Genomic DNA, 22195 nt, shown 5'->3' on the forward strand with positions numbered 1-22195 from the left:
GTGTCCAGTGTGGCTCTCAACCATTCCATTCATTTGCCCACCTTTTTCCCTAACCCACAAAACAAGGGAGAAAGGAAACTACAGTCTCTAGATGTGCACAGACAGCTCAGATTCTATCTAAAGAGGACTAAATCATTCAGAAAGACTGATCAGTTGTTAGTCAGCTTTGGTGCAGGAGCAGAGGGCAAAGCCATATCCAAACAAACCATTTCCAAATGGATAGCACACTGCATCCATTTCTGCTACAAGCAACATGGGAAACCTCCCCCTAAGGGAGTCAGGATTCACTCTACCAGAGCAGCCTCCACCTCTGCAGCTTTCCTCAGAGGAGTCCCCATCAAGTACATTCTGGAGGCTGCAACATGGGCATCTGTTCACACCTTCACCAAGCATTACCACCTGCCTATCTTCTCCAAGTCCGGGGCAGGCTTTGGCACTGCATTCTTGCAAGGCATCCTAGCCAGCTCCTAGTCTTCTTCACTACCTCCACCCTTTTCCTCAGCTTTGGGAATCAACCCAAATGTGATGACTGCAACAGTGAAACACAAAGAACATAGTACAGTTGTGTACACTTACCATAAATGTAGATGTTCGAGTGTATTCACTGTTGCAGTTCTGGTTTCCCTCCCTCCATCCCCCTTTTCTCTCTTCTTACAAGGAACGTTTTGGTATTTACTTTCTACTGGTGGATTTCTTCCATCATATACTGGCTCCCATTTGGGGGCTCCTGACAGGGCAAGAAAAACTAATGTAATGGCGTTGGCTGCCTTAATTTATACTACTGACGATCTGATGTCAGTCCTGAAGCGATAGCAACCGACGCAGAAATACTAAGCCTCTGGTATTTGGGCTGACTGAGGGCTACCTCTGGCAGGGATAACTCAAATGTGATGACTGTAACAGTGAATACACTCGAACATCTACATTTATGGTAAGTGTACACAACTGTACTTTTTGGAGCTGGAGAGCAGGCTCTGATGCTCACTCTTGGTAAGAGATTTTTTTTTTTTTCCTCTTGAGAGGAGGAGGTGGAGGATGTAGTCACTCCGTTTCTTTGACCTTGACTGCTATTTTGGTCTCCTGGGTCTGGAACCTTCATCCCACTTCCCTTTCTTTTAGGAGAAATAGTTCCTAGAATGATGGCATTCCATCCCTTCATTCTGGGGACGGATTGCATTCCTGATAGGGAATTCTATTTGGAGGGTTCGTTTCATTCAGGCATTTTTCTGGAGGTGGAGTCTGTCCCTGCTCTTTGAGCCTGAATAGCCTGTAGTTCTCATTTGCACCCTTTACCTTGGAGTCCGTCCTTTTGCCTGCATTCCAGGTATTCTATTTGAGGGGTAAAATAAAACATTTTAAAGCTTTGCTTGAAAGGTTCACCCAGACTTTGCCACAGCTTGCCATGAGGGAAAGGTTAGTTTACTTTTGATTTCTTGTACTTTGTATTACTTTATTGCCTTTTTCTATTTTCCATACTGTGATTTTTCTTTTCACTGTGTTTTTCTAGTATTCTGCTTTTAATTGCATATTAGAACTTGAAAAGATTTTTTCTCACCCGGTTACTTTTGTGTTTTTAAACACCACTGTCTTTCTAGTCGCCTGATCCTTATGCTAATTTGACCATATGTCTTCTTCCCTCTCTCCTTCACCGACTGGTGTGACTAAGCACAAAGTTATCATTTTGGGAAATTACTCCCCTTCAGCTATTTAAATTTATTGGCCATCCCACCGTATTCCATAGTACCAGAATACAAAAGTGCCCACCCCCTTTCAATCTATCTTGCTCTTTTAAAAATAGTGGCTCTCCACTTAACACTTGTTACCCACTTTCATATCTCACTGCTTAGTGTACACTGTAGTGTTTAGGACAAACCATTTTTTCATCTTCACTTTAAACATCTGTTGCAAGACCACCAGTTATTGGAGAGCCCACATTCTGCCTGTCTGTAGTCATCTTGGAATTGGTGCTTTTCTTTTCTCCTTGTGAGAGGAGGAGTACAGGGACATTATTTCCTGGAGACTGGAGATCACCAGAAAGCCTAATAACTGCTTTGTAGGTGACCGTTTGAAATCTGTGCTTACATTCTGGTCCTGGTGAGAGAAGGAGCAGAGTGCATTGATTCCTGACTGTTTCTGGTTGGAGAGTGAGTGCCTGTGCTTTAATGTTCCTAATTGGTCTGGTTGCTGTTCAAACCATCTACCAGTAAAAGGCTACAAGTGTACAGACCTTTTCATCCTTAAATTTTCAGGGTCTACATATTAGTTTCCCCCAAGTGTTTGGTAGTGCTCTGCATAGACTCTGACACATTGAGTGACATTTTTCCTGTAAAAGCACAATTTAAATTTCTCCAATAAATAGTTGCACACAGGACGACTAGTTTGCAGTGACAAGCACTATCCCCATAGTTGTAAACTGGATACTCCTGACCGTGATTGATATTCTCACTCCAACTGCCTAATCAATAAAAAAGGGTCTGCTGCCATGGAAATGAACTTTCCTACTGTCTCCGTTACTGACTTGGTGGATATGGGCATCCTGAGGCAATGTAGAAATTGCCTCATGTTTGCTGACAACCAGTTATTTCTCAAACAAACTGATGTGGTATGTGAGAGATGTATTTACACACGGTCACTGGAGACAAAGCGCGCTCATAAAAGTCAATAAGGTTGTTAGCAGTACACACTCTGCACCCATCACGCACAATTCAAAGCAGACATATCGACTCACATATGCTGAGGCACTAAACCACAAAGACCTCCTAGATGAAGTACACATAACAAATACCCTTAGCAGCCCCAAATGCATGATTTCAAAACAACACCCACATCGATACATAGAGCTACATCTTATGGAGCCTCTACCTCTAAGCCCACAAGGCAAACCACCACACAATCCAACATTCTAGTCATTGGAGACTCAATCGTGAGGCACACTGATGTCCCTCTCACCAGGATGAATAAGGAGAAAGTCACTATCAGTTGCTTATCAGGGGCTAGGATTTGCCACATTATGCAGGCACTCAGGTAGGTCATTGGACCGCAATAACCAGTATGACTCATAGTCCATGTGGGAGTAAACGACTTGAGATGTACCTTCCTAGACCATATGAAGAGAGACATCATGGAGCTCTCAGAATGTGTCCCAGGCTGGTATGAGCCTGGCATTGAGCAGCTTTTTACCTTCTCCAAGGATGATGCCACAATATGAGCAAACGATGATCGACTTCAGTAATTGGCTTACTTTTTGATGTCATTCTTAGGGGGCGCAATATTTGTCAGCATGAAAGGAGATGTCAACAGACCATGCTGCTTTTGCCAGTGATGTTCTGCACCTCTTCCCTTTAGGCTTTTGAATATTAGCTAAAACATTGTCTTCCTCCGTAGTGCCTTTTTTAGGCAAAGACAGACTGAAAGTACTTCCAACATAGCAAATCAAAACCAATAAAATATAAAGGTATTACTGCTCAGTGCTAGGAGTCTAAACAAAAAAACTCCATTCCCTAGAAGGTCTGTTTACCATAGGGAATGCTGACATCTGTGCGGTCACTGAGACATGGTTTAAAGCCATAGAGAGTACACCAACAGTGCTAGGTTTTAATGCCTTCCACCCTCTTAGGTCAGCTACTTCGCAGGCAGGGAGTAAAGATGGATGTGTCTCTATTTGCATCAAAGATAAATATACTTCAAGGCTGGTCAAACAGGATGATGCACTTGAGCTGCTCCATGTTCAAATCACCATAGGCAAAATCCAATACCACTTCCTCGCAAGCTACAGGTCCTCCTGTATGGCCCCGGAAACCTACACCAGGTATTTAAACTTATTAGAAACCGTAACCATCCAACCCAATACCAAATTCATGGGTGACTTTAATTACCCCACTATTAACTGGAGATCATATATGACACCAAATGTACATGCACAGAGATTTCTGGATTTTATAAACACAAACTCACTGGACCAGATAGTCAGTACTCCAACCAGGGGTGCAAACATACTGGATCTGGTCCTGACTAATATGAGCGAGTGCTACACACCCCCTACTGTAATGCCTTCCCTGGTAAGGTCAGACCACAAAATTGTCTCCTTTGAAGTAAAAATACAACCTGGACCCCCAGCTAAACCTGGAATATCGAGGAACTATTCTAAGGCTAACATCCTGCTATTAAGTGTCAATCTGGCAAAATTTCAAGCCCCCATAAAGCCTGAGAGCACTGCTGCCTATGCAGAACTGTTCACAGAAACCCTGTACAAGCATGTTAATAGCTGCATCGAGGCAGCTATACCCACCAGGAAGAAATACAGAACTTAACTCAAAAAACAAGCCACCCTGGTGGAATCACAAATCAGTAGGCTGTATAACAGGAGGAAGAAAATTTTGGCAAAAATTAGGAGGTGCAGCACCCAGCAGAATAAACATATTCTCATCAAACTAAACAAACAACTCAGAGGACAAATAAAGTCTACCAAAGCCAAATTTGAGGTAAGTTTGGCTCCCAGGCCAAGGACAACCACACAACATTCTTTAGCTATGTCCACAACCTCAAAGGCAATGCACCATTGTGTGCAGAGCTCATTGTAAATGTTGCCACCTATACTGAGCCATAAGACATAGCAAACCTCTTGGCTGATAAATTCAACTCCGTTATTCTCCCCCTCAACCTTCCTTCAGGAAATATCAAATATAACTCCCCTACTATCACTAGGGAACAGATCCTTAATATTCCAAAACCAAGAATACTGCATCAGTGGGCCCAGACAGTATACCAGGATGCCTTCTAAATAGCATGAAACATGACCTCTGGCCTCTGGATTTACTGTTTAAGTGTGTTCTCCAAACAGGTTTCATGCCTCATGAATGGAGAAAGGCAACAGTCATCCCTCTTCACAAAGGTGGGCCATCTACAGACCCTGGAAACTACAGACCCATAAGTCTCACTAGTCTTATATGTAAGGCCATGGAAAGAATTGTCATGGAGATGATCAATAAAGATATAGTAAACCTCCAGACACTGGACCCAACCCAGTTTGTTTTCATCAAGGGCTGATCATGCCTACTCAACCTGGTGGATGACTTTGACAAAAGCAATGGATGAGGGCATAATTGTTCACACTGCCTACCTTGACTTGGCCAAGGCGCGTGACACAATACCTTACTTGGGCAATGTTGACAAACTCAAAAGGTTAGCTACAAACCGATATATTACCCAGTGGATAGTCAGTTGGCTAACAGACAGGAACCAGGAAGTTAGAATTTGGGAGTCCACCTCTACAAAGAGGCCAGTCACAAGTGGAGTCCCTCAGGGCTCAGTCCTTGGACATCTCCTTTTTGGCATTTACTTCTCACAAGTCAAGGCCAATGTTAGTGATCTCTGGCTGACTAATTTTGCAGATGATTGCAAATTAGGAGCTGTCATTGAATCTAACACTGACACAAATGTTTTCCAGGCGAGGCTGGCACAGTCAAACATCTGGTGTCAGAGCCATGGACTAAAACTAAATGCCAAGTAATACATAATAGTATCCTTTGGGAAGTAATCTTTCCCTGGTAACTATCATATTGACAACACCCCCTTAGAGTTGACCCAGTAGTCGGGGACTTAGGGACACACACACACACAGTAATCTAGCCTTTGACCATCATGTGTCTACAGTAATGAGGAAATCATTCTGTACAACTTATAAACAAAGGTATGTCATCTAAGTTCAAGGAAGGCATTGTTCTACTGTATTACGTAGTAATCAGACCTACCACCGAGTACAGTGCCCCCTTTGGCACGTACCTAACCAGGGATATCCAACAATTGGAAAGTCCACAGAGGCTCCTCACTAAAAGAATACAGGGCATAAGTAAAATGTCCTGTGCTGACCGCCTGAAGGCCCTATCCTTGTATTCTGTCTCCTACAGGCTTTTGAGGGGAGATGTATGCTTGGTTTACAGAGCATTGTCAGATACCACTCTGATGGACCTCCTGCATATCCACAAAACAAACAGCACCAGATTTACCTGTTCTAAAGACTTAAACCTTGCCTGTGATATAAATGGGTCCTACTGGAGAGATAGGTATGTATCCCAGAGACTACAGTGTCTATGGGACAAACTCCCCATCCATGTAAAGCAGAGTTCCTCCCTGACCCAATTCAAGTTCAACTTGGGCAATTGGATGGGAAACTGGAAATTCATCCCTGGTTTGGCACCTGTGTCTGTAATGGGCACAGTTAACCAGTAATGGTTCATCTCCCAAACCCCTGCTTACACTTATCAATGGTATCAGAACTTGTCAGAGATTTGGGATGCATGGCTAGGCATGGTCATTAGCCTAGTAAACACCTATGAAGGTGCTTCCCCCTTCCATTTTGGAGGGATTGTTCTGATTCCATGACTCTTACCAGGTTTAATGAGGTCTGTGAGACCTGCAGCCTTTCCTTCTTGTAGAGTTCCCCTGCTTGTGCGAGTTGATGTGGATGGAGGGGGTGTTGGCTTTTTGGGGCCTGCTTAGCCCAATGCCTCAGTCTTTATCTCTTCTTCATTCCAGAACTCTTGTTTTGTTTGAAGTCTCCTCTCCCTGCCTTCTATGCTCATGTAATACTTGTTTTTTTGGAAGACCAGGGCAGGTGCTCTGTTTGCCAAATTCCTCTGGCTAGGAGCCCTTTCCTTCCTTACTGTTGCTTCTGGCTTTTGAGCTAACTGTCTTATTCCAGTTCTGATTTTGATGATGAGATGTTATGTCCAACTTCTTGCTTTGGAGGTGTGGAGTTTGCCCAGTCAAGTTGAATGTAAGGAAGTGGGGCATCCTGAGGCCTTACCCCTTCTGTCTTCAGAGCATCATGACTGTATTTCTTTCCTGCATTGACCTCCTGGTCTGAAGGTGTAGTTATTGGATTGTCTTTGCTTTGATTGTCTGTGTTTCCTGGCTATGCCATAAATTATGCTAATTTCAGGGATGCAGTTTTATCGCTCTCCTCTCACCAATGAAGGTGAGAGGGGAGTGATAAAACTGCATCCCTGAAATTATGCTAATTTCAGGGATGCAGTTTTATCGCTCTCTTCTCACCTTCATTGGTGTATGACAATGGGCATTGAATTCTATTACCAATTGGACATGGGCATAGAACTCTGTTGTCCATTGGGTGCTTTGTGGAACTTCTGAGTTTGGTTGGGCTTGTTTCCTGTAAGGAGAAGGAATGTGCGTGCAGCTGTGTTCTTGATTGACAGTGGTATGTGTGTTATCATTCCTACCAGCTTAGGTGGAGTCTGATCTGCTTAGAGGGCTCCCACTTGTGTTCAGATGGTATTACTTTTCCATTTTTTACTAGAACAGCATTTGATGACACCTTTGTCAGTTTGTTGAGGCCATATCTGAGATGAGACCTTATGATGTCACAGAGACCTGTGTCTGGAGCGTTTTCTTCCCGAGCCTCCACTGAAAATTGGTTTGTTCCAAGTTGGACTTTGCCCATAAACAAATCTTAATAAATAAAATAAATAAATATCTGGATGTTCACAACACTTGTAGCCATGACTGATCATTACTCGGAGGTTGGGGTATGCTTTTCCTGATTTGTGTGGGTGGGTGGTATTGGAGGGGAAGGGCTGGTGAGTGGTGTAAACTTACCACCAGCTGCTGTGTGATGGCTGTTTAATTTATGTGCTGTATTCCTACCCCATTGTCACACTGAGGGACTTGAAATTTTCATTTGTCAAATATTTCTGTCCACTTTACAGTCCAGTGGCTTTGCATTTTGGGAGTTCCTCTGAGTAATTACCCTTTGTACTGTTTAAAACTCAGTGCCTCAGTTTTCTTGGTTTGCTGAGGGTATGTCTTCCCCACTCCTAATGGGTGGGGGGGGGGTATCCTTTCCTTCTTTTTGTTTCCTCTCATTAGCAGAGGGTCTGTATCCCTGTATAGGATGATTTGCTTTGTTTCTTTTCCATGGTTGGGTTTTATGGAGGCAATAAGTGGGAGATGTTCTTTGTATTTCACAATTGCAGTTATAACTGGTTGGAGAGCAAAGTTGGATTACTTTTGACTTCCTGCCTCCTGGCTTGATCTTTAGGTGAGCCTTCTTCCTTTGGCTTAGATCTCTGCATTGTTTATTAGGTCTCTACTTGTGATATTGATTACCTTGGCCCTTTGATCTCCAACACTTCCTTCTTAAGCAGCCCTCTTGGTCTACACCCTTAAAGTCTAGTTTTCTTGATTTTATTTTCCCCAGTACTTAACCTTCTTTCTGTCCCTGGCATGATTCTTTGGCTGTTTTCATCTGCATTTATTCATTGCATGAAACTCATCTCATTTTGTCATAGTAGTAGGACCCTTTGGAGAAGGATACTTTACGTTGCATGTGACATGCACTCTCACTGTTAGCTGATCTGTTAATGACTCTTCTTGCCTAAGGGATATTGTCCCTCCATCCCCCTATGAGTAGTTTGTCTCGCCATGATTGTTGTCTTCCTGTAAGTTTGACAACCATATCTTTGTCTAGCAATTAATAACAGCTGGGGGTACAAATCTTCATTGTTCTTGATTTGCAGATAGTACTTATTGCAAGCAAGGAGAGAAACTGGCAGTTGCAGGTGATGAGCATTCTCTCAGTTGATTGGAGAGACGCATACCTCTCAGCCTGTTATGGCAAGAAATCTGGACAAAGCTTAAAGTAATAGGGGGACAGATGCCTAAAAACATGGCCAGATTTTAAATGTTGCTCTTACAAACTTACGAAGTTGTTAGAATATTAAGATTGCTAGCGTGCATTTTCTTTAAACTTTTTAAAGATATGAAGTCTGAAACTCAAATGTGTCATTATTTAGTTCATAGTTCATAGTTTTGTACTAAGCTAACTGCCCTTGCGAGCCATTTTAAGCCTAGCCAATTATCCCTTGTGAGACTCAAACCCTGCACCTTGTGTTTGTAAGGCAAACACCTTAGCCATTAAGCCACCCTCCCAACTTCAACCTTCAGGAATTTGCCTTAAAATCACAGATTTTATATGGACTGACCAAAAATATGAGATAAAAATCTGGACAATTAAGAGGTATGGTGAGATGATTGCATGTTTTGTAATGGATACACATCCATCTTTGTCTGGAAAGCTTTTTTTTTTCTCTCAGAAAAATAGCATTCATAAATAACCTCAAACATCAAAACAGAAAAATCATAATCATAAATAAACTAGATAACGTTGTACAAATCATAGAAGCAACTGAGCATACATATTATAAACTTTATAGTATCAGTCTTTAATTCTAGAAGACTATAAATAATAAATAACATGCTATTTTACATCATCAGCTTAAATTCGCAAACAAACTCCATTATATAACATAGATGTCAACCTTGGTTGAGTCAGCCAAACAGGGTGAAAATCCATTCTTATTGTAACATAGTGCTAGTTGTCATCTACTCGCCTTTAAAATTCCATTTCAGTAACTCCTTTCATGATGGAATTTCAGGGGTTTCCACATACTGGCAATGTAAGCATTGACTGATACCACCACCTGCATGAACCACTTACTAGGGTTCTGTTAACTGGGGAGTGGCCACCCACTTGTGATAGGCTAGTAAACCATTACCCAGAATATACTGACTATTGTATGCTCAACCTGTAGAAGAAGTGCTCTGATTACCTTTCCCATAGCTTTTGCACCACCTTGCACTGCCAGAATTTATGCCACGGAGTGGGGACATTCTGCCTGCAAGACATGCAGTTTATGCTAGATTATATCCACAGGCTATCTTTTGAGGACCAGTAATCTCCAGGAGGAATATCATTTTGTCATAGTAGTAGTGGGGTTCATTTTTGAGACTTTTCACCAAGGATAGAAATCCTGTCTTGCTGGCTGGCTATCTGCAAGTCTGCCTTGCCATTCTAATCACTCCTGCATGCTAGGCCTTGATAACTCTCATGCTTTCCTAAAGAGAATCTAATTAATGATCTTCTGCCATAACCGCCTTCCCTTCTCATTACAGCAGTGTGTGCCTCCAGTCGTTTCTCCAGCTACCTCCTACTGATGCCTCTAGGTATCAGATATTGGTTATTCATATTTGGATTAATAATTCCAAAACCATGCTACATACAAGGTATCTGAAGATTTCATCTTAAAGCATATATGATGGCAAACACAACTGTATTGATATTTGAGCTCTTTTTAATGCAGCTAAAAGATATTTGTATTGTAATCATTTTCATATTTCTCTAAATAACTCAGCATTCAGGTAACATAGAACTGCATATCCTCACATGAAAGCTCACAGCTGTATGAAGAAAGTCCTGCTTGGCAGTATGTATTTTCTTTGAATGTTTACTGAGAATATCGTAAGCTGTTTATACAACATTACAAAGTTTGTATTCACTGTCTTTATTTTGGCTTATAAAATCCAGTTTAAAGTATTGGACTGAATGAATGCCACTAATGTAAAGATTAATTTATCCTGAATAGTTTGTCATTCATAGTTTTTCCTAGAAACACTTATGGTTCCAGAGATATCAGTATTTGATCTGATGTCAATTTTCATTCATTCCTCAACTGTTGGGTTCGGATATGATCCGACTTGGCTGGTACTTTTGCTCATGCCCACCAAAAAACTCTTGAGCTCCTCCCTTACAAAGACTGCACCAACCCCTAACATACCTCAGATCTCATTTGCCACTTTCGCGATTAGACATGGCTGGCTTGAGTTCTCAAGCAATTTGGATGCAAGTCTTTTCAGTTTTCTAATTTTCTGTAATAGTTTTACGTTTCCTATACTATAATAGTGGATTGATCTTTGGTGAAAGAAATTACCATATGCCACCGTGGGCTGTTTTAGTGATTCAAATTGCAAGCCAATTGCCATGTTCTCAGGAAATAACAAGATCAATGACATGCCTTATTGACACAATGGACTGTATTTTCATTGGTGGATTACTTGGATAATTAAGCTAATGGATTGTATAATGAGATGGTTTATTCATTCATTCATTGTTTGCATCTGACGAAGTCTTAGCAACTTAGATGAAAACTGTGTGTGTGGAATTGCGCTTGTGTGTTTGAATTAACTATTAAACCAGCTTTGGAATTATATCATTGAGCCGACTATTTTCCTTCATCCGTAGTACTTATTTTGCTTGGTTTTGGAGTCGTTGGTGTCTAAGTACTTGTTCCAGTGTTATTTTTGGTTAGTTTTTATATTTCCTCACTTTACACTGTTTAGTGTAATTCTTTGTACCATTGTTGGTATTTCTTTCATTTTCCTTTTCTGGATAATATAGATGTCAGAAAAAGGCCCTTCTGGTTTTAAGAACACTGTTTAGTGTAATTCTTTGTACCATTGTTGGTATTTCTTTTATTTTCCTTTTCTGGGTAATATAGATGTTAGAAAAAGGCCCTTCTGGTTTTAAGAAGTGCCAAAAGTGCGGGTGCAAGTTGCCCTTGTCCAGTATTCACTCATTATGTGTTCTTTGTTTGGGCCTGGACCACCTTCAGGTAGATTGCTCAGTCTGCTAAAACTTTAATCTGTGTGCCATTGTGAACTGGAAGATTAAATGTATTTTGAAAAGGTTACTCCCTACATCTTTCTCTGAGGCTATTGCTGGAGCTCAACCCTCCAAGTCAAAAACTAAAGAGCCTTCCACTAAGTCTCCTAGACTTTCAGGATCCTTGACTCCTTCATCCATGGAGCCGCCAAAGACATAAAAACATAAATTGAAATGAAAGACTGCTACTGTTATACCAGAGTCGGATTCAACAATGACCTCCCTGGGTCCAAGCTGTTCGGATCCTGAAGCCTTTACGAAGAAATAGATATTCGCTTTGTGTAGATCCAGTACCGTACCTTCCAGAGTACTTTTTTTTATGGAACATAGGCCAAGTCTTCTCGTTTTTCCAGAACTCTGACTGAAGCTGATGTGGACAGAATGATGAGATTCCTTTTGAAGCAGATACTGATGGGAGCTCTCCTGGCTCCAACCCCTTTGGCTCTGGAAGCCGTATTTTGCACTACCTCATTTCTCTCGGTTCCTACTCCTGTCCGTCCATCCATTTTGGATCCCCTGGATCCAAGTATCCCTGGACTGTCTGGATCAGGGACAAAGATATTTGTATCTTTGGCTCCGAGAAGTGTCTGAGTGCTCTGGCTGCAAGTGTTACGGAGTCATATGACTTCTCAGAGACGTAGCATTCCTGTCTGATTTGAGGCATTTTCGTCAACTCTGAAGTTGTAGGAGCTGTCTCTGCCCCTCGCAGCCTTGGCACTGCGGGGTGTGACCTCTGCCTCAGATGGAATGCTCTTGGGGCAGATGGAGCTGATGGGGCAGAATTGTGGCTTCTCGGCTCAATCGTCTGCTTCCTTCCCAGGATGATCTGTATTTGAGGTGGTGGAGAGATTTTTCTCTGCTTCAGCAAAACTGTCCCCCCCCCCCCGTGGATCTTCCTTCTGGATCCCAGGTGTCTCTGTGCCTTGAGCCACATCATTCTATACCACAAAGATAGCCAGCTCAGTCTGCCCAGCAGGGTATTACAATCTCTTCTGACATTTTACTGGAGCATCCCACTGAGGAAGTTGCTAGGAAGAGGAAGTTCAAGAGGAAGCACTTGAACTCCTCTCAGGAGTTGGTCACCAAAGATACCGATTTCGATGAAGAAGTGTCACTGAGATCACCATTTGAAGATGTCTGATATGGGAGACATTCTTGAGATCCTTAAACAGAGGGGTGGTTAGTCATCCTATAACCCTTCCCCAAAGGAATTGGTATTCCTGGAGGCCTTTGAAGCTGACCCATCTGCCTCCTGGATTACTCTGCCCGCAGACGAGCTCATTGACTTGAGGAGTCTGACACAGTTCAGCCAATCCCCAAAAGACCAGATTGGATTCTGGCTCCACCTGTAAGTAGCTGAATTTTGGAGCAATAGGGTGCTTGTAGATGCTGTGATCATGGTGGTGGCCACCAAGAATGAAGTTGCTGAGCATAGTTCCTATGCCCATCCCCCTAACAGGGAGTTGGACAGATTTGAAAAGTGTGTGTATGCTTCAGCGACCTTTGCCGTCAGGTCACTGAACTCCTATGAACACTTTACAAAACTACTTAGGGACTTGATAAAGGAACTATCAAATTCCCTTTTTGAGACCACTACTGCCAAGACTCAGACTTTTACGTCCTCACAGTTGGCTATCTTACAGTCTATTTCAAAATCTGTCCAGGAGGCTCATCTTCCGTGCAGCTGAAGGATCTCTTCAGCCTTGGCACCCGAAAGAAAATCTCTGTCTGAGGGTATGTAGGAGACTGGATTTGACATGCTCAGGAAGGGACAGTTCCCTCATCCAGGCATGTCTTCTAATGACAGATCCTGTGGCTGCTGCCCTGCTGGAGGCTTCCAAGACATCATAGCACCCATGCAAATAATGCTTAGCCACCTGAGAGCAGGAGTTTCGTATATCCATTAACTCCTTTGTGAGGGTCTTATTTTTAAATCCCATCAGTTTTTATTTTGTATGGTCAAGAACAGTTTCTTGGTACTTCATATGAAACTAGCAGTTCAAAGCCCTCATGAAGAGGGTAGCAGAGGTGTAGACTTTTATTCTAAACCTGTATAAGGCTTTGCTTTCCTTGTCTGTAAACAAAGGCTTTTTGGAAGAGCTAGCTTTTGCTCCCTTAGGGCCTGGAGTCGCCACTTCAGGATCTACCACAGGGTTTTTAAAAAGGTGTTTATGGGAATCTAGAACCCTATAAAATCTGTCAGGGTTTCGAGGGGGCAGGGGCAGAGTGTCTGTTTTAAAGAAGAATTGAGGAAGACATTGTCTACCACCTCTATGACTGGGGGAATGGCAAGGGGTTTATGCTCAGAGAGATTAAAATAATTCCCTAATCCCCGTCTTGGAAGGGGGGTACTCCTGACCTTCCCATTTGAAGTGTGCTGTCTCAAGGTATGCAGTGTCTCCCCAAAGGCATATCCTCGGGGGGAGGGGGGTGGCTGAGGCAAGATTGTCCTCAGAGTCAGAATCTCCCCATAGGAAGCAATAGATGCACCCTTCTCAAGGGTGGATTCATCATGATTAAAGTCTTCCTCCGATTACAGAGAGTCAGAAAATTGCAGTGTTGCGGTATCCCTCTTTTTTACCAGGAGATGTTTCAGGAGGAGGGAGATGCCTGGATCTGACCAAGAAAATCAAATCCTCAGCCAACCTCACTAGGTCTTGTTGATAGGCTTGGGAGTAGGAGCTGATAGGACTAGTCTAAGGTAAGGAGGGAGTAGCTTTTTTGTGAACAGCCTTAGGTTTTGGCCTATGGGCAACCTCCCCACTAGAACCTGAACAAACTAACTCCCGCAGGCTGTAGGCCGAAGCAATGTCTTGAAGATGCAAAGAGCCCTCATCATTTTTTGAGTGGTTGTTAGAAGTCAGAGCTTGCAAAGCGGTTCTGGACCCATCCAGCAAGCTAAGTTTTTTGGCTTGTAAGGAAGAAGATGGACCTGGAGGCATATTGTACTCTGAACAGGTCTCAATAGGGGTTTGTGCCACCACCTAAGTAGTTGAAAGGGGCTGCAAAAGTGCCTCACCTCCTTCCAATCGGAAACCTAGGTCGACTGGCCAGTGGCAAATGAGTGCTATCTGAGGTCCTAAATCTGAACTGACGTACATCAGCTTGACCAGCGGGTCGCATGGTATGCAAATACCCTAACAACTCACTGAAATGTTTATCTGGAATCTCAGCCCTACACTTAATGGTTCTGCTATTAAAGTGAGCTCAAAACTGACAGGAACTTTGTGTTCTGGCCCCAGACAAGTCACACAAAAGGAGAGAAAGTTTGCCACAGTGGAGATAGCTATTAGTTTTTTCTGGCATTAGTCAAAAAGCACGTGAAAACTTTCTCAATGGGGTACTTAGCTTTTGATGTCTTCTTTCCCTGGTGCAGACCGACCAACACACTGACTAGCACTCTGCTTTGGGCTCTGGTGGTAAGAAAGAACTGAGTTCATCATGCTGAATGACTCCCTTTTTAACCAAGCATAGTGATGCCAGATAGAGCATCTGCTGGCATCAGGAGGAGGGGAGAATATTCTCTGGTAGTCGGACTGGCCAAGTACTTCCATAATGGGAAATCCCACAAGTCAGGACTGCAACATTTGAATACACTTGGGCTTCTACATTTGTGTTAAGTGTACACAACTGTACTTTCCTTCACTTGGGCAAACCTTGCTATGACTCGCATCTCCAACCAGCACCAGATGCAGCAGGACTCCTTTATACTTTTCCCATTTCCTCGTGTTCCCAAATTTTGCAGGAAACTGTGCAGAGCAAGTCCATAATGATTCTCAAAGCCCCATTTTGACCTCAACATGTCTGGTTTCCTCTGCTGTGGCCTAATTTTTTGTAAAAGCCTCTACTCGTAAGGAATTTTAAAATCCTCGCTCACTCATCTGTCCAGAAGTCTTCACTTGGGCTTAGCAACTGTGCTGTATGGTTTCCTGAAACTGTCCTTGGACCACACATAACTGTGTATTATTTGGATTGTTACCTAGTTATTATGATTTATTGTTAATGTGATATTTGATAAAGGAGAAGCTTCATTTCTGTAAGCTAACTATAATGGTAGATTTTTGAGGATAGAAGTCATTGTAACAATAAAGCTCTTCTCCCCTCTCTTCATCCCCCTTAGGGCACATGGCAGTAGTTTATGTATGCATGAAAGTGTACCATGCTATAGCACTAGTCCTCATAGGGAAGAAGGGCACAGTTGATGAAAAAGTGTCTGGAAAAAGACAAAATGTGGGTAAACCCAGATGTTGAGTATTAACCTTTGTAAATGACATAGTGTTAAGGGTACTTCTTCCCTGATGTTCATTGTATTTCACTGTTGCAGTCATTAGTCTTGAGTTATCCTGCTGGCAGGCTACCCGCAGTCGGCCTGAATTCCAAAGTCTTGGTCCGGCATCGGTTGCTGTCACCTCTTACCTGACGTCAGTACGCTAGGGGTATAAAAGATGCAGCTGACGCCATTTTCTTCAGTCTTTCTTGCCGCGTGGTGCTCGAAGCAGAAGCAGTTCTCAAGTGCCGGTCGGCCGACTCCTGAGATTTTCGTGTTCGAATTTCAGATCTGAAGTCTTCATTGAAAGCTAAACACCCTGTTGGGAAAACTTTTTTCTTGCTCCAGACTGATGTCAGAACAAGTTAATAATTGTATTTCTTGTGGGAAGCAAATACCTCATAAGGACTTCCATTCTTATTGTATTCCTTGCCTAGGCCCTGATCACGACGTAGCTAATTGCAGATTTTGTGCTAGATTTAACCAACGCACTATTAAGCGTCGGTACGATTTTGCATTTCATTACTTTGGCCGAAGATTTAATTACACGATGTCGGATAGCCATCCGACTAACGCAATTCACAAGAAACGCAAAGAAAAGGACAGGCATCCAAGGTTCAAAACTGACGACGAGGCTTCTTCTAAGCCAGTCGCAAGTTCGCCGGTCGCTTCTGACTCCCACGTGGAGCAGACTAGGCCTCTAGAAACTCAAGGTATTGGACACTTGGAAAATATCCCCTCAGATGGGTCCGGAGCCGCTGAGCAGGCATTGGCTTCGGAGGGTATTTTCAGGCCTACACAGTTATATATCAAACCGACTACAGCTCCAAAGGCAAAGACTAAAGCACCACTAAAGACAAAGAAACAAGTGCAGCAAGCCCATGGACAGGCCTCCATGCCTAAAAAAACAGATGCTCAAAATGGCTGAAGACCTAATTACTTTGATCAGGGATTCCCATCCCCCTACTGATAAGAGGCCTAGGCAAGAGACAGAATATGAATCCTTCAGAGCAGGTTTCCATTTCCTCTGGCTCTTCTTCTGACCAAGAATACTCTCTCCCTCCCTATGAGGATTCCGATGCTGAAGAATCTATCCCTTCAGCCTCCCCTCCTGAGGATTTTTCTTTTGGGGAAACCCTGCATACCATGAGGGAGCACTTCCACTGGGAGAGCCAAGACTACTCAGAATCTAAGAAAAGGCTTAGAGATTTTCTTTTACTACCTCAGCACAGGCCTCTTGCTATCCCTCCTGTTTTAGACATTGTAGATTATGTATTTTCAGAGTCCAGCCTGTCCCCTGACTCTTTACCCCCTGCACCTGTTAAGCCAGACAGAGATACTACAGGGTTCCAGATTCACATAAATTTCTTTATAAAAACCCTGCTGCTGACCCAGAAACTATTTCTCAGGGTCCCAAAGGGGTCAAGGCTTCCACTGCAAAAAACCCTATCCCCTCTGATAGGGATTCAAGGACACTGGACAGATGGGGAAAAAAGGTTTACACCTCTGCTACCCTCTGTGAGGGCTTTAAATTGTCAATTTCATATGCTTAAATATCAGCAATACTTATTGTCACTGCTTAAACAGAAAATGTTAAACTGAATGTGCAGAAAACAAAGAAATGCAGGATTTATTGCATGCAACTGAACAAGTGGGAAAGCATACTTTGCAATGTGGTTTTGGTTCTCTGGAGGCCTCTTGTAGGGCCGCTGTTACGGGTTCTGTCATTAGGCGACATGCTTGGTTAAAAGAACAGAATCTGCCTGATCATGTTAAAGCAAAATTATTAGATGCTCCATTACAGCATGATACTTTGGTGTTAAAGCAGAAGTAGTATTGAAGAAAATGGAGGACAAAGCGAAATCTATGCAGACAATTAAGGATTTCTTACAGGTGCAGCCACCCAGATTTAGCAGGAACTGGCCTACAAAGAATTGGTCCTTTCCAGTGTCAGACAGGCCACAAAGAGGCAGATCCCAGCCCCAAGGCTCATACAGGCCTAAACAATGGGGTGCTTCTACCTCCAAAAGCGGAGAAGACAAATCACAGCCATACTGGAAACAGTCCCAATGACTTTCCTCTGCCAGAACCAAGCACTTACCTTTTGGCAGCCCCCTTAGGGGGAAAACTAGCACTTTTTTCACAAAATTGGCACATGATTACCCAGGACAAATGGGACTTGAACATAGTGTCTCAGGGCTACAGGTTCCACTTTCACACCCTGCCAAGGGCAAAAGGTATGCCAGACCTGCCACACAATCAATGGGCAGAGGCACAAAAGCAAGTTTCATCCCTCATGGACATAAGGGCCATTCAGAGAGTACCACAACAAGAGCAGGGACAAGGATTTTACTCGAGACTTTTCTTGATGCCCAGAAAGGACAAAGCCTGGAGACCAATACTGGACTTGTCTATTCTAAACACATTCCTGGACGTTCCAAAGTTCAAAATGTTGACTCTGCAGCAGCTACTGCCCATGCTGAGCAAGAAGGCTTGGCTCGTAACTTTGGACCTAAAAGAGGCATACCTGCACGTCCCAATCAGACAGTCTTGCAGAAGATACCTCAGATTCATAGCTGGCTCAATGCACTACCAATTCTCTGCACTGCCCTTTGGCTTATCTACTGCGCCCAGGGTCTTCACAAAATGCCTGGCACCAGTAATTGCATTTTGCAGACAAAAAGGAATTCAAATGTATCCTTACTTGGCCGACTGCCTTATTCAAGCAGAGAACGGACATTCTGCTAAAGCATCTGGCGTTTGTAAAAAGATTACTAATTTGCCTACAGTACATAGTAAACGAAAAGAAATCCAAACTAGTACCCTCTCAAGAGATAATATTCCTGGGTGCAAACCTAAATACAACTGCCCAGATGGCTTATCTCATGCCAGACAAACAAAGGCAACTGACTTCTTACTTCAAAATGTTGACAACAAAGACCCAGTTATCTGCAAGAAAAATTCTGCAGGCTTTGGGCTTCATGGCATCCTGCATTCTGCTAATTCCATATGCCAGACTGCATATGAGGAAACTACAATGGTATGTAAAAAGTGTTTGGACTCAACATTGCCACAGCCTGGAAACATTAATTACCCTCATTCCCTACCTGCAACAGGAGTTTCGATGGTGGGCATAGTCCTGTCACCACAACAAGGGACAGCCATTCACTTTACCCACCGCCAGTCAGACACTAAGAACGGATGCATCAGATTATGCCTTGGGGGGACCCACATGGCAGGAAAATGTATTCAGGGCACATGGCCCGCAAGCCAGATGCATCTTCATTTCAATCAAAAAGAGATGCTAGCTGTTCAGAATGCCCTGACAACTTTCAAGGATCTACTTCATCCAGGGCAACTACTGATAAAGACGGACAATACTACAGTCATGTGGTACATAAACAAGCAGGGAGGCACACATTCCTGCCCCCTCTGCAGACAAGCCATGACTTTGTGGGACACAGCATTGACTTATCAAGTTCACCTGCGAGCACAATTCCTGCCAGGAAAAATAAATACTCTGGCAGATGAACTAAGCAGAAACCTCATGGATCCCCACGAGTGGAAACTGGATTCACAAGTCTTCAGCATAACAAGGAAACAGGGATGCCCAGACATAGATCTATTTGCCTCCCCTCACAACTGCCAACTACAGAGATTCTGCACAAGGATTTATCACAAGCAAGCATGGAAAGTGGATGCCTTATCCTTCAGCTGGAAAAACATAACAGTATATGCCTTTCCTCTACTGCCTCTCCTCCCCAAGGTACTCTTAAAAGTCAGACAAGAGAAGCCAAAAATGATGCTGATTGCCCCAGACTAGCCATGCCAGCACTGGTACCCAATCCTAAAGAACTTGTCTCAAGGTCCAGCCTGGACATTGCCTCAAACTTCTCACTTACTGACCCAACAAAACAGTCAGATCCTTAACAGCCAACTCACGACCTTAAATCTGGCAGCATGGCAGATAATCTAGCCATTCAGAACACTCCTCTCTCCAAAGCTGTAATGGATGTTATTTTGGAGGCCAGGAGGCCCAGTACAAGAAAATCTTATGCAGATAAATGGAAGAGATTCTGTGCTTGGAACCAGGAACAAGGAATTGACACGTTTGTACCAAATATTCCTCAGATTTTACAATACTTAACTGAGATGCTGGACAAAGGCCTATCCTTTTCATCAATTAAGATTCATGCCTCTGCCATTTCAGCCCATTACAATACGGAACCACCTATCTTTTCTCATCCTTTAATAAAGCAGTACCTCACAGGGGCCAAAAACATAAGACCTCCAAGGAGAGCACCAATACCTGCATGGGACCTCAATTATGTTTTGGAAAAACACACTGCCTCCTTTTGAGCCAGTCTCAACAGCTGATATAAAATTCTTATCCTGGAAAACAGCTCTGCTCCTAGCAATAACCTCTGCAAGACGAGTCTCGGAGTTACAGGCACTCATGGCTGTGGAACCTTTTATCATTTTCCATCCAGACAGGATTTCTCTGAGGACAAACCCTACATTTATGCCTAAGGTGGTGTCCAGTGTGGCCCTTAACCAAATCATTCACTTGCCTACCTTCTATCCAAACCCACAGAACAAGGGTGAGAGACTTCTGCATTCTTTGGACATACACCGACAACTACGCTTCTACTTGGACAGAACTAAAGCTTTCAGAAAGACTGAGCAACTTTTAGTGGCATATGCTGCAGCATCACAAGGAAAGGCTATCTCAAAACAGACTATTTCAAAGTGGATAGGCCATTGCATTCATTTCTGCTACTCACAGCATGGCAAATCGGTGCCTAAGGGCATTAGGCCACATTCTACCAGAGCAGCAGCCTCTTCAGCAGCCTTCCTCAGAGGAGTATCAACCAAAGACATCTTAGAGGCTGCAACTTGGAGTTCAGTGCACACTTTTACAAAGCACTACCACTTACCTCTCTACTCTAAATCCAGAGCAGGCTTTGCCACTGCAGTTCTGCAGGGCCTCATAGCCTCTCCTAGTTCTATTTAGCCCAGCCACCCATCCTCAGCTTTGGGATTCAACCCGAGAGTAATGACTGCAACAGTGAAACACGATGGAAATAGTACAGTTGTGTACCTACCATAAATGTAGATGTTCGCGTGTATTCACTGTTGCAGTCCAGGTTACCCACCCACCATACCCCTTTTCTTTGCTGGGACTTATCTCTACTTCTCTATTCTATACAACCTATGTGGTGTATTTGCTTGTAGATGAAGGAAATGTTTACTTTAGTGCATGCATGTTTATTGGCATAATTTATTTAGCCTACCCTTTTGGGGACACCTGACATCTGGGGCAAGAAAAACTGAAGAAAATGGTGTTGGCTGCATCTTTTATACCCCTGGCGCACTGACGTCAGGGAAGAGGCGACAGCAACCGATGCCGGGCCAAGACTTTGGAATTCAGGCCGACTGCAGGTATCCTGCCAGCAGGATAACCCAAGAGTAATGACTGCAACAGTGAATACACTCTAACATCTACATTTATGGTAGGTACACAACTGTACTTTTTCAGGTACCATAGTGCTACCCATTTAAGTTTTTCCCCTTGCGTAACCCATTTAGCTATTTGTCCATCCTACTGGCTTTTCTGTATACCTTCTACACAAGTGTGCGCATATGTACATAACTTTGTAAATGACATGTAATATGAATTTCGTGTATCTGGATATATTTAAAAATACTATTGAAATTTTAGAAAGTGTCCATTCTTATTTTAGTATGCTTTTGTTAATTTAGGAGGTCTTATGGGGCCAGTTAGAATGATATCTTCTGGACATGAGCTTACCACTGATTATGATGAGAAAACACTCCATGAACTTGGCTTTAAAGATATGCAGGTAATATAACAGTTTTTGTTGTGCCTTCTGTTAACACTCCGATTTAGAGCAGCTATTTATTGCATTTGTTCTGCTCATTTACAGGGTACTTTGTCTAGTGTGTGCAGTTCTTAATGTTGCATTAGATGTGTGTGGTTCTTAATGTTACATTAGATGTGTGTGGTATGGGCAGGTTGCTAGAGTGCTGGAAAAATGTGTATTCATTATTTAACACCTTACTGCTATTAATATTTACTTTCAAGTTACTTTAGTGGATTGTGTGTGCATTTTACATAAAAGAGTATTTGATATGCCTATGCACAAGCCGACAGTGAGAGAAGGTCAAGGAGGTGATTTGTTGACTGTAGGTCATTTGTAGATGCAAAGAACAAACTTCAGAGATCCTTCTTGTTATGAGTTTGATTTTGTATGCCAGTCGAAATCTGGAATTCCTTCTAACAAAATTCTTCATTAAAAGATGTTGACATGCCTGCACTGATAACATGCGTTGTTGGAACATGCTGGCTACATAAGTAAACATTCCATTGTCTTTACAGCTTGCACAGTTTG

At 43.0% G+C, this 22195-nt stretch overlaps 1 protein-coding gene across 1 annotated transcript in view; it reads left to right on the forward strand.

Annotated features, from left to right (window-relative positions):
• Nucleotides 1–22195, forward strand: part of USP34 (ubiquitin specific peptidase 34) — a gene marked incomplete in the record, with an annotated part of 5849982 nt that overhangs the window by 2635202 nt on the left and 3192585 nt on the right. The window contains 1 exon segment of the mRNA XM_044061224.1: nucleotides 21546–21646. Coding sequence (XP_043917159.1) covers nucleotides 21546–21646 — 101 coding nt within the window.

The sequence above is a fragment of the Protopterus annectens genome, chromosome 1.part0 (genome assembly GCF_019279795.1).
Source record: "Protopterus annectens isolate FY-2018-M chromosome 1.part0, PAN1.0, whole genome shotgun sequence".
In the NCBI taxonomy this organism is placed as follows: domain Eukaryota; kingdom Metazoa; phylum Chordata; order Ceratodontiformes; family Protopteridae; genus Protopterus; species Protopterus annectens.